Raw genomic sequence first — 12698 nt, forward strand, 5'->3', positions numbered from 1 at the left:
TCGAGGCTGTTTGCTTTGGGGGAAGGCCTTATATCCGTAAGAGACTTCTTAAAAGGACCAACTGTAATTAAATTGGGATTTTTACGTAAATAAAATGACACATCCGTTAAAATACACAAAAAAATTTATTCACCACATAAAATTTCTTTGGATAATAATCTTGCTCATGCAAAATAACAGTTATAATTATAATTTTATATTCTTTGAAGATCCCATATATTAATATACTTATAGCAACATTCACGATCACAGGAAGGTTAAAATTTTGGAATAGAAAATTTATTTATCCATCAAAGAGCTTGACACGTTGATTGGTGTTTCTACAAATTAAATCTATAGATATATATGAGTATTATATTAAGTGTAAACTCATAAGAGACAAGGTAATGTGCGACTTAATCGCTTCACGAACACTGAATATTAATGAAAAACTATATTTTAACGGCATATAATTCATCAAAGCTTTGAGCAAAATCACCAACTAAACACAAACCGTTCACAATAGAAGTTATTTGTATATTCATCATAAGTATAAAAAATTTACTGACGATTCAACTTGTTTTCATTACATTTGCCAGAACGTTAGAAACTTTAGAATTTTAGGCTACATATTTATTTATACAATAACGTGTATTTATAAACGATTCATTAAGATTTACGAGACCCATTTCATATTGTGCGCCGATTGTTTTATAATAATGTAATAAAAATAAAACAGTCTTTTCGCACGTCTAAAACAGATGTTGATAGTCGATGACCCAGAATAAATTCAGTACTCTTTACCATTAACTACTGACTTTTTTATCATATTTTTTTTAAATACATTATAGTAAACTATTCGTAGTCGGCTTCGTGATGTCAGATGTCTCCAGCCAAACATACTTAGGTCCGACTGATGAATAATGATTACTAAATTCTCCCGAAATAGGTCGCGATGTACTCAGCAGATCGGAATCCGCTTCTGTCGTAACAATGGCCACATTTTTTATTAAACTTTACTCATAATCCATACATACCTTGAAGAGATTCATAAGATAATTTGATATTAATTTTCCTAACGAAATGGGTCCTAATTTGATTATAAGATATTCATAGATTTATAAATAACATTTGGTTCAGAAGACTCCATCATTACACATTAATACAAACACATGCTTGCTTAACTTATGGGAGTTCGAGTCGAAGATATAGGTTCTAGTAATAAACTATAGCTATGCAGTCTGTATGTACTTTATCATAAGTTAGGTTAAAACTTACACTAAACAGACTGCACAATACAATTTGGATTGAGTACTCATATTTTGAGGCTTCAAAACTCATTTATAATTCAAATTAAATAATTTTAATGAAGAAAAGACATACTGACGTCGGATATATTACTATGCAGCATCTTTTTGTATACCTACTTAATACATCTTTGCCGCATAAAAAGCCTCAAAATATGTATTACGCCACCACATAAAGCGTTCAGTTTATATACTTAAAAGTTAATATAACAAATTACATATAGCATATTACATCAATAGTACATCAATATATTGTGCAGTAAAGATCATAGGTAACACATACATACTCATATATGTCTAACTAATATAGAACCGATTTATACATAGGAATAAACAAAACTCCTTTCGAGATACGATTCATTTGTGCGAAAATATTTAAAATACATAAATTAGGAATAGGTGATAGTTTTAGCTGAAGTCGATAGCTGGTTAATAGTCTAAATGTAAAATTAATCAATATTTTAGAATAGTTAGAAGAATTAAAGGTTTCGTTTTTGTGTACTTATAAGTTAATTTTAGAAAGGAAGGTATCTTTAGTAAAAATAGTTTTATCGACATCTATTGGATATGAACGAAGTGGCTTTGTAGTAACTTGAGTGATTATTATTGTTAATATAATATGTCTATCGACTTCAAAGAAATTCTTGTTACTTAATATTAAAACGACAACATTAGCGTGTTTAATTATGTAATATTTGAAGGCAATAGCAATAAAGTATGAACATTGTGAAGAGCTCTCACGTTCGAGATATGCTACACATCATACAATTCCAATTAATATTGTATTCTACACATAACATCTCTAAATTATAAAATTCATTTAATTGCAACATTTATACAGTTTAAAGTAGTTCCATATTCGTAAATATTAATTTCAATGTCACGTCAACACTTTAAATTAAATATATTTTGTTAGGGGCTGATTCTTAGTACAACATACACATAAATTGAGTGTTTCCATAAAATTCTATTTTAAACTTACATTAGACGTATAGTAAGATTGTTAAAAGTGTTTTCACGGGTCATTGTTCTCGTTCGCGGATCACAGAGAAGGGTATACACGTATCAGTACAAACACACGATACGCTAATTCTTGCTAGACTGAAAGTTTCATCGCAAACTTTGGTACCAAAAATAGAGATGATTATACTGAACACGTCTAGCTAGATGTAAAAAATATAGGTATCAATGAACAACAACAAGAAATAGGTATACGAGAAGTGTACAAATATTTCTCGCATCTCTACTAGTACTCGAGTACATCTATAACAATAATACTTTAGAAGGCGTCAACATACCACAATGAGAAGGACCCAGCCTGATTACTCTTCATAATTTACCTAATACACTGATATACCTCACAGCTCCCGTTTATATTCCGTAGTCAAAACTCTCGAATTCGGAGAATCTTGAGTCTTGTTTCTGAAGCCGCTGCTGGCAGGCTTCGATATAACTGTCCTGAATCCTATACATTCCCGAGTTGGCCTGATACATGAGCGTCTCGAGGATACGCTCGTTCTTGATCGCTTTTGACGGGAGTACCACCTTGATCAACTCCTGCGGTGAGATCCGGTACAGTTTCAGATCCCTGGCTAGTCTCTCCATAATACATTTAAATTCATTTTTGGCATCAGTCTTATTGGCGGACTTTGATTTTATTTTATTTCTGGCCCAGCTGAGCATTGCTTCGAATTTTCTCACTTCGGGAACCTCTAAGTTCCTGCACATAATCATTTGGACCATAGATTCAGAGAGGTTAAGAAACTCGGGCGTTTGGAAGAGGGCGTACGCTCGCTGTTCGATGAAAGCCAAGATCATGTTTACCAATTCCGAAGCTGACGTGTAGCGCCAGTAATAGTTCTCTAATGATATGAGCATCGTACAAACCTAAGAACAAAAGGGTAAACGTGAGTGTCACTCGAACGTCTTTGCGATTCTAAATCTAGAAATTGTTTTTATTGTATTGAAGATCAAACATTTGTCCACTTTATAAAGATATCTATTTTGGTAGGAATTACGCTGCTTACCACTTCTATCCTGAGGAATTGTTTGGCGTGGTGGAAGCAGGCCTGCAGCAGTTCAGGCAAGTCATAGTGTTCCGCGGCGCAGATGAGCCCGGGTATGGAGGCACAAGTCAGCGGGCAGCTACCCGTGTGCAAATAGTCCAAAAGTATGCGGAATGTCTCCGGATCGAATTCTATTATCGAGAACTAAAAATAAAGAAAGATAATTTATGAATTTCAGCGTGTTTTTATTGCCGCTGCTCTACATCTTTTTATAGAACAGATTGATATAAGCATTTATCTGCGTTATAATATAATTATTGTAGAGCAGTTATAACATTATGTATTGCAATACTTATTTAGGAATAAATAGATTTATTATGGTAAAAGTGCAAAAAAGAAATAACAGTTATTCGTTTAAAATATCACATACGTCTTCTATCATATTACGATCGTGTTTACTAATAAGTAGTTTAATTGGTTTGGCAGATAACCACCACGATTCATTTCTGGTACAGTTTATTTTACCATTGAAATAATATTTTTAATAATTCACGCATATGTTTTCAGTAAGACGTTATATTTTAAATGTATCGTGCACCGCGTCGGTGTTCCATATGGTTTGTGTAAACTTTTCAGTTGGATATAATTGATTGGGGAGCTCACCTCAGTCTGTGCTAGTTTAGCACGGTCTACTTTTTGTGCGTCCGCGCATACCGATAGTCTTGGCACTGCTAATGCGGCGTTCTTATCTTTCTCTTTATCTTTGCCTTCTTTATCTGTAAATAAATAAGGTTGGACGTTAGCACTTTGTTTGGTATCATTTATTGCTCTTAATTTTTTACCAGGCGTTTTAACCAATCAAAGATATAAATATCCTCCAAATATTGGAAGTTTACAATATTTGGAGGATGTATTATGCTAAAATTATAAAGGTACCTTATAAAATAATATAATCTGGGAGGGTTTGATGTTTCATAAGTTCTATATAACACTACAAAACACACGACACGCCTTTTACTCCCGAAGTGATAGGCAGAGGTGCAATTGTTGCATCCACTTTTCGTCGTGTGTATTCCGTCCCATGATATGATAGGGGACGAGCCTATCGCCATATCAGGCGCAAATTTTAGACTTCGCGCTGATACTGAGTAGTAAAACCCAGTATCTCTGCCCGACTCAGGGATCGAACCCGAGACCTCAGCACTGCAGTTGCACCTTAATATTTTTCCGTCACAGGGACAGTCATTTCTACATATTAAATCGCAATCATTAAACTTAAACGATTGTCAAGTAAACATCACAACACACAATATGTTCTAGGATTATTTCATCATAATCACTTACTAGAGCAGTCTTGCGAGCTAGCCCACTTCTTTTTATCATCAGCATTCAGTTGGGAATGTTGTTTTCTGATGGACCTACCCCACCCAGCTGTGATGGTCCCGAGGCGTGAGAATGCGCGTTTAACCATTGGCGAACTAGGAACGCTTTTTGGCCTGAAATTAATAAAAATGCATCATCAGACATTTATCTATAACTAGCTTTTGCCCAGGGCTCCGCCCGCGTTATAAAGTTTTTCAGGCTAAAGTTTTCCGTTACAAAAGTAGTAGTTTCTCGGGAGCCTATGTTCTTCCCAGGGTCTCAAACTGTCTCCATACCAAATTTCATCTTAATACGTTGGGTAGTTTTTGAGTTTAACACGTTCAGGCAGACAGATGCAGCGGGGGACTTTGTTTTATAATGTATTTTTTAGAACTTTTTAAGAGGAACAATCCCGTCTTACATCATTATTGCATAACTTTAACCGTTTACGCAGCGCACGCAACGGAAGCTCTCAAAGCTAATAAATTGTCCCCGTTTTTGCAACATGTTTCATTACTGCTCCGCTCCTATTGGTCATAGCGTGATGATATATACCCTATAGCATTCTACAAATAAAGGGCTATCCAACACAAAACGAATTTTTCAGTTCAAACTGGTAGTTCCTGAGATTAGCCATTACTGCTCTGCTCCTATTGGTCATAGCGTAATTATATATAACTAAGAGCACTCCACAGATAAAGGGTTAATCAACATAAAAAGAATTTTTCAGTTCGAATCGGTAGTTCCTGAGATTAGTCATTACTGCTCCGCTCTTATTGGGTATAGCGTGATGATATATAGCTTATAGCACTCCACGAATAAAGGGCTATCCAACGCAAAAAGATTTTTTCAGTTTGGACCGGTAGTTCCTTAGATTAGCCATTACTGCTCCGCTCCTATTGGGTATAGCGTGATGATATATAGCCTATAGCACTCCACGAATAAAGGGCCATCCAACGCAAAAAGAATTTTTCAGTTTGGACCGGTGGTTCCTGAGATTAGCCATTACTGCTTCGCTCCTATTGGGTATAGTGTGATGATATATAGCCTATAGCACTCCACAAACAAAGGGCTATCCAACGCAAAAAGAATTTTTCAGTTTGGACCGGTAGTTCCTGAGATTAGCGCGTTCAAACAAACAAACAAACTCTTCAGCTTTATATAATAGTATAGATGAAGGAATTGACAGTAGTTTAGCGACTCTGTAGAATTCATTAAAAATAGGTTGGTATTCAAAAAATATTAAGATACAGAACTCATAAACATACATATTATGCACAAACAAGACTTGATTAGTAGTTTACGGATTCAAATTTATGACTATCTAAACGATAATGAGGTTGGCAGTTTTAAAAAACGCCATCTATTAAGTAATAACTTCTAACACATACATATTGTCTACAGATTTTTTATAACATTGAGTTGCTCATTTTGTTCAGATACATTACCTAGGTGATTCTATGTCAGGCACTTGTAAGAAATTGCTGCTCTTCTGCCTGGCAGGCGTGGGAGAGAGCAGCGTGGGTGCAGGCCTAGCTAACAGCTCTGCTACAGGCACTTGCGGAGATCCGAATCCTGTTTGTATCCCATACAACATCTCTTGAAACACTCTGAAACGTAAAATTATCTGCTTATCAACATGTCCTATTATTTTGTTATGTACTTAAAGCTCGTTGTATTACATATTGCTGCTAATATTTATTTAGTCGGTAAATATTTAATAATAATTTCTTTTTAAATAAAAGATACATATATATCACATAACTTTAATAAATACGTATTACGATATAAACAATGCTCTAAGGCTAATAATATTATTATATTATATTATATATTTTCGACACTAATTATTTTTTTTGACTGCAAAAATTAATACCTGCTTCTCACGCCGAGTATAGCTCTAACACCAATGAACTTGGTTTTCTGTTTAGATTGCCCAACCAAGAAGACGACATCAAAAAGCTGTGCGTTTTGTGCTGCATTTAGCTCATTATTGAGGAATACTCTGGTGAAATCCTTGGCTAGTTGATCGTAGTCTTCGAACTGATCTCTAACTGAATCCAAGAGAGGAGACGATGGGCGCATGTGGCCTATTGGACGCCAAGATCCTGTGAAAAAAATACAGCTTATTATTATTCCACAATAATTTAAATTTGTAATATGATGTTGCAATAATTTGTAAACAATATTTCGGTCCTTCGAGCCTTGAAAATTAACAGTTGTTTTCGAGAACAAATGTTATTGTAAATCTAAGTAAAATACTATCCCGTAGGTTGAAATTATTTAATAAAATATCAAAGCCTTAGAAATGAAAGGACCGGTTTAAGATTTCTTTCTAACCTCTCCTATATGGTTTCGGTATTTGTCCAGTCTCTGCATGGTTCTGTAAGTTGGCCACGATGTCCTCCAGCATTTGGCTGCGTGTGCGTTCCTGCATTCGTGCGAACTTCGGCGCGGAATATGACGCTCGCTCTCCGTTTACAATTTTTGTTAGTAGCCATTCCCTGGAACATGGAAAAAACAAAATATTATATTCTTCTTGTATTTGGTTATTACGTTCTTTCATCATCACCATGATAGAAAGCAAATTTATGATTATCCATTTGATTTTGACTATAAAACAGACTAATATACCACTCCAACCATCACATGTCGCCATAAAATTTGGTTTGAATTTCTACTTAGTAAGTACCTACCTAAAGATAATATTTTACTAGCATAAATAATGTTTTCAATAGAAACTAAAAGTTACCTGAACATAGGTCCCTTATCAAAGACACTTTGCTCCCACAAATACGGTTTGTAGGCACCGACCTCATCACGAGTCACCACGGACACTTCATACCTCGTCGGACGGCGTTTTATTTTGGCTGATACTCGAACTGAAAATGGGATAAATTCTTATACCCTCAATTCAGCATTTTTATAATAAAATGGATTTTGTTTATCTATATTTTCGTTAAGAAGCGATAGTCTAGTTGGTTGTGGAACGGACTGCCGTGACGAATGTCAGCAGGTTCCAATCCCAAGGGCACACACCTCTGACTTTTCTAAAAATTATGTGTGTATTCTTTGTGAATTATCGCTTGCTTTAACGGTGAAGGAAAACATCGTGAGGAAACCTGCTTATCTGAGAAATTCTCTATAGGAATTTTCGAGGGTGTGTGAAGTCTACCAATCCGCACTAGTGGTGGCCTAAGACCTAATCCCTCTCAGTAGTAGAGGAGGCCCGTGCCCAACAGTGGGACAGTATATAATACAGGGCTGATATTTTTTTTTTATATTTTCTTTAAAATGTATTAGGAAAACAAAAAGATAAATCTAAATAATTCAGAAGGTTAATTAGTATACAGAAATACCGCAACACAAGGATAAAAGACTACGTTACATGTAAAACGTATACAATATTTTCTCACACAAACCTAAAATAAAAGTATGCAAGAAATGACTTTTGATACAGGCCGGCGAGAAGGCAGTGTTGTCAGCTTCTAAGAATACGACGCATACGATATCGTTTCCGATATGTCGTTTCCTCTGCAGTTTCTGCGGGTCGTGTCGTTCGTACGGCAGCAGAGTGGACACGTGGAACATTATCTCGATGCCACGCCAGTTGGTGTAAACCGAATATAATCCCGTCAGATCGTGTACTGTATCCAACCCTCCTTTGTACTTATCGAATCCTGGAGATTGGAGTTTTAAATATTGTGGTTATTAATTAATCAAGTAGTATTGATATAGGTCATCGTATATATGAATGCTATAAACTGGAAATCCTAAGTCCGAAAGATCTCTCTTACTTAGCAAGGTAAAGTAAATTAGTTAATAAGATTTCGGTTCCTAAAACACTTTCAATTCAAGGGATTATACATTTTATACACAAGCACTATAAGACTAATGGATCAGTAGTAAATGCGTACTGGTAATGAAAAGAAATAGTATTAGGTACGTCTAAATTACATCCATCTACGTATTAGTTCCACAAAGATGGAATAATATAATTAATTGTGTTACGCAATATGTGAGGATTACAAAGGATCATACATTATGCGATCCATACAATAGTGAGTATGAGAAAGTAGACTCAGTATTCATCACAAACTGTTTGTCATACTAGAAATGAGAAAACAATGGCATAACTTTTATAAAAACAGAATTAAACGTTCTCCACCACTATCACAATGTAAAATCTTACTCTTCCACGGCATCATCTCATTATAATCCTGGAAGTTCTACAATTCCGGCAATTATAATCGTACCTTTAAGCCGCACTTTCTCGCCAAGAACTTGCAAGAACTCTTCAAACATCGGCGAATTCTCGTTATTGTCGAGAATTTCCTCTTCTGTGTATTGGTTCTCCTTCACATATATGACGCCCACTTTCAATTCAGACTTTATGAACACCTGAAATATAAATTAGACATTGTGAGTCCGATTAAGTTGAGGATTTTGTAAATAACTAAAAATTTTTTTTTCGTCTCAGTATGATATAAAATAAAATATGTTTTTTTACCGCATTAGTAATTGTCAATTATTGCGTTTTTGATGTTTTAAAATATATGCGTATTCTAAAATTATACTTTGAGGACGCAAAGTTCGCCCGAACGCATGGTGGCGGCAGTTTCATAATTTTTTTGGGTTTGTTCAGTTTTACTTTTCTGACAGCTATCTGAAGTAAAGTTCTGTTATGCTGAAAGCACTGACAAACAGGCTTATTAACATATCATTGCTCCGTTATTAGCTAAGTAACATTTGTGACTATTTATTTTAAGCGCTTTTGAAAACCTAGATCAATTTTGTTTATTGTTTGAACAATCTATACAGAAGTGTAATGTTATTGCCAATCACTACTCTATTTCCCAATGCGACGTTCCTATATCTATCTTCCTGAAGATTGTGCAATGTGCAAACATTTGTCTCAAAGCGGAAACCTATACCTCTCCTTGGCGTCTAAGTAATTTTCTAATACTGCGATGTTGTCGAGATTTCCATTAACTAATAGCACTAAACGCTGTTTCACTACGAATACATTAACCAAGCAATACACATTAACCTAATTTTTAAGTGGTATAAGTATTTCGTATCAAGAAATAAAGACTTGTTCTCAATTTACAGGCATACTGGGTTTAAAGCTAAAAGTAATTACTCAAGACAAGCTGTCGCTTTAATTAAATTTAGGTTTCGCTTTGTCCTTAAACCTTAACCATATTATAAAGCAATATTATAAATGTTATATTATAATGTTTATAATCTATGTGCCAAAAACTTGAAATGATCTTCAAAAACAATTTTCATTATTTTTAATATTGAATTCCTCTCTTCATAGGTATTTTTTTGCTACAACAGATGACAAGACCATAAAGTATTTAGTGTGATACTAAACATGGAAATATATTACCTTAAACGCTTATTAAAAAGCTCTACATCGCACGTTCAGTTTTTCAACAACAGTGCTTCTGCATCATCGTGTAGGGAGCAGAGTATACTATATTCCCCGGAGCCGTTCCGTATGCATCGAAAAAGGCCACCGCGGGTTTTAGTTTTTATACCATTATAGGGTATACAGGCGCTAGGAACTCGGTCCAATGTTCGGACGATGTTATACTCTCAAGTGTGAACTTTGGGCCGTAAGGCTGGTTAAACCAACATAACCGTTCCACTTACCCCCCAAATAGTAGTAGCGATAACGTCTTTTTCCCTACGAAAGAAAAGGAGTATAAGATATTGTGCTGTCTACACTGTCTCTTGTCCAGATTCACTTCCAATCTTATCTTACAAGATATTTGCTAAAATATTACTGATTCAGATTTCGTTACAACTGACATGAATTAATGGTAACAATCAGTCTTTAGTAGAACTAGAAGCCACTGAGTCATGTAACATAATTCAGCGAGAGACGTTGTTAATCACTATCGACGCCTTAATGTGCTCTGAAGCATGGATAGTGCAAAATTTTCGAAGATCATCCATCATGCATAACGTTAAGGGTTTAACCCTGGTAATTTAGTTAAGAACTTCAACATTATTTTTTTCATACATTATATTCAAATAAAGCGGCGATAGTTGGGTATGGAACAGACTGCGAAGACGAATGTCCGCAGGTTCAAATCCCAAGGACTCACAGCTCTGACTTTTCTAAAATCATGTGTGTATTCTTTGTGGATTTATCGTTCGCTTTAACGGTGAAGGAAAACATCGTGAGGAAACCTGCACATCTGAGAAGTTCTCTATAGGAATTTCGAAGGTGTGTGAAGTCTACTAATCCGCACTAGGCCAGCGGTGTGGACTAAGGCCTAATCCCTCTCAGTAGTAGAGGAGGCCCGTGCTCAGCAGTGGGCAAGTATATAATACAGGGCTGATATTATTATTATTATTATATTCAACTTATAAATGCTATGTAGTAATAAAGTTTGTTTGTAACATTGAAGAGTTCCTTGATATTAGAGGAAAATATTTATGCTAAAAATTACATTTCTTAAACAAAAACGCATATATTGATTTTGCATCAACAACATATCAAGTAATTGTAAATATAAATATATTTAACATATTCCTTAATATTCTATCACTTATTTTCTACATCGTTTATTCATTTTAAACAACAGTACGCGATCAACACATTTATTCCCCTAACAATGTTTATTCTACCATTCGCCACGTCATTATTTCCAAATTATGTGAATAAGGAAGTCATTTCGAGCTATGTCTTCGATTTGCGACTCCATCCACCAATGTTCGATCTCATAAGCTTGTAACTGCCTCGGGGACTGCCCTTATTATGTTTCCATCCCGTTGCGTTCTGACGGAGATGAATACAGGGAGTTAATAAAACAATATTAGGCGAAAGGTCATAAAGTATACCTTTGGGTGAATGACTGAGGTTCGGTACGTCCGGACAGAATAAGGTTGTTTTATTCTGTAGTAACTATCAGTACTGAAATGATTATGATCTAAATAATTGATGTTTAATATAATCATTCACTTATCTAAGTTGGTTTCGGGATTGAAACATTTTGGAATCATATTTAGAAATAAGCAATTACAAGACTTTAATAACCTATCCGATTTTCGTATGGCAAGTGATCATTTATTTGCCATTTCCTACGCTACATTTTTTTTACCAAATTTAATAGAATTATAGAAATAGGGCACTATTTCTGAACTATCAATAATTCGATAGTAGCTTATAACATTTTAACGAATTGCTTAGGTATCTACCAAACAACTGATAAAACGTCAAGAGAAAATTTAATTACACGATTTTCCACTTTGAATTTGTGGTCGGATTGCCGTTTGGACACGCAAAATACATTTTCTTTTACCGATATCAAATTAAAGTCTTTAGTTAAATATTTTTGGAAATCTAAATAAGAACGTTGTGTGATTTAGAGAATTCATTGGGAATAGTTTAAAAATGCTATCGAAATTCGTTTAAGCGTATAAAGTGCAATTAAAACTTTCACAATGGACCAATATTTAGATTTTGAATTTCAGATTTACGAGATGTTAATCGATTTTGTTGAAACGTTGTTGTTATTAATAATTATTTGACCTTTTTAAAATTTGATTTAATAGTTTTTAACAGCAGCATTATATTTTTACTTTTTAGGCCATCTAGACTTTCTTTGAATGTATTAAGTACTTTTTTTAATATAGACCAATATTTTTATTTTTTACGTCAAATAAGAACAAAAATATTTTAAAAGACAATTTTTTATAGACATCAGAGGTACGTACCTAATAATAATAATAATGTTTATTTATTATAACAAAGTTGTCATTTACAATAATTGGTCGCTGGAGTCTCCTTTTAAGCAAGAGTGCCTGTATTAGGAGACTCCGCTCTTCCATAATTTATAAATAGTTACTTGCAACATTTGTTTTTTTATATTATATGTGTGTAAAAAAAAAATAATTACAATTTTAACAGTTTTTATGAGTAATTTTGAAATTCGAAATCAAAACATTATGCCGTGATTATTATGTATAGTGCATGTGTGTGTGTGTGTGTGTATGTGTGTGTGTGCGCGCGTGCGTGTGTGTGCGT

General features: G+C 34.5%; 1 protein-coding gene across 1 annotated transcript in view; it reads right to left on the minus strand.

Annotated features, from left to right (window-relative positions):
* Nucleotides 1–90: 90 nt before the first annotated feature.
* Nucleotides 91–12698, minus strand: part of LOC115452918 — a 90387-nt gene continuing 77779 nt past the window's right edge. Inside the window, exons 8-17 of the mRNA XM_030181543.2 lie at nucleotides 8911–9055; nucleotides 8077–8334; nucleotides 7407–7536; nucleotides 6995–7158; nucleotides 6531–6762; nucleotides 6103–6264; nucleotides 4637–4788; nucleotides 3956–4068; nucleotides 3314–3496; nucleotides 91–3173 (exon numbers count right to left, since the gene is read on the minus strand). Coding sequence (XP_030037403.2) covers nucleotides 2658–3173; nucleotides 3314–3496; nucleotides 3956–4068; nucleotides 4637–4788; nucleotides 6103–6264; nucleotides 6531–6762; nucleotides 6995–7158; nucleotides 7407–7536; nucleotides 8077–8334; nucleotides 8911–9055 — 2055 coding nt within the window. The 3' untranslated portion in view covers nucleotides 91–2657. The remainder of the gene's footprint in view (nucleotides 3174–3313; nucleotides 3497–3955; nucleotides 4069–4636; nucleotides 4789–6102; nucleotides 6265–6530; nucleotides 6763–6994; nucleotides 7159–7406; nucleotides 7537–8076; nucleotides 8335–8910; nucleotides 9056–12698) is intronic.

Source organism: Manduca sexta, chromosome 11, assembly GCF_014839805.1.
Source record: "Manduca sexta isolate Smith_Timp_Sample1 chromosome 11, JHU_Msex_v1.0, whole genome shotgun sequence".
In the NCBI taxonomy this organism is placed as follows: domain Eukaryota; kingdom Metazoa; phylum Arthropoda; class Insecta; order Lepidoptera; family Sphingidae; genus Manduca; species Manduca sexta.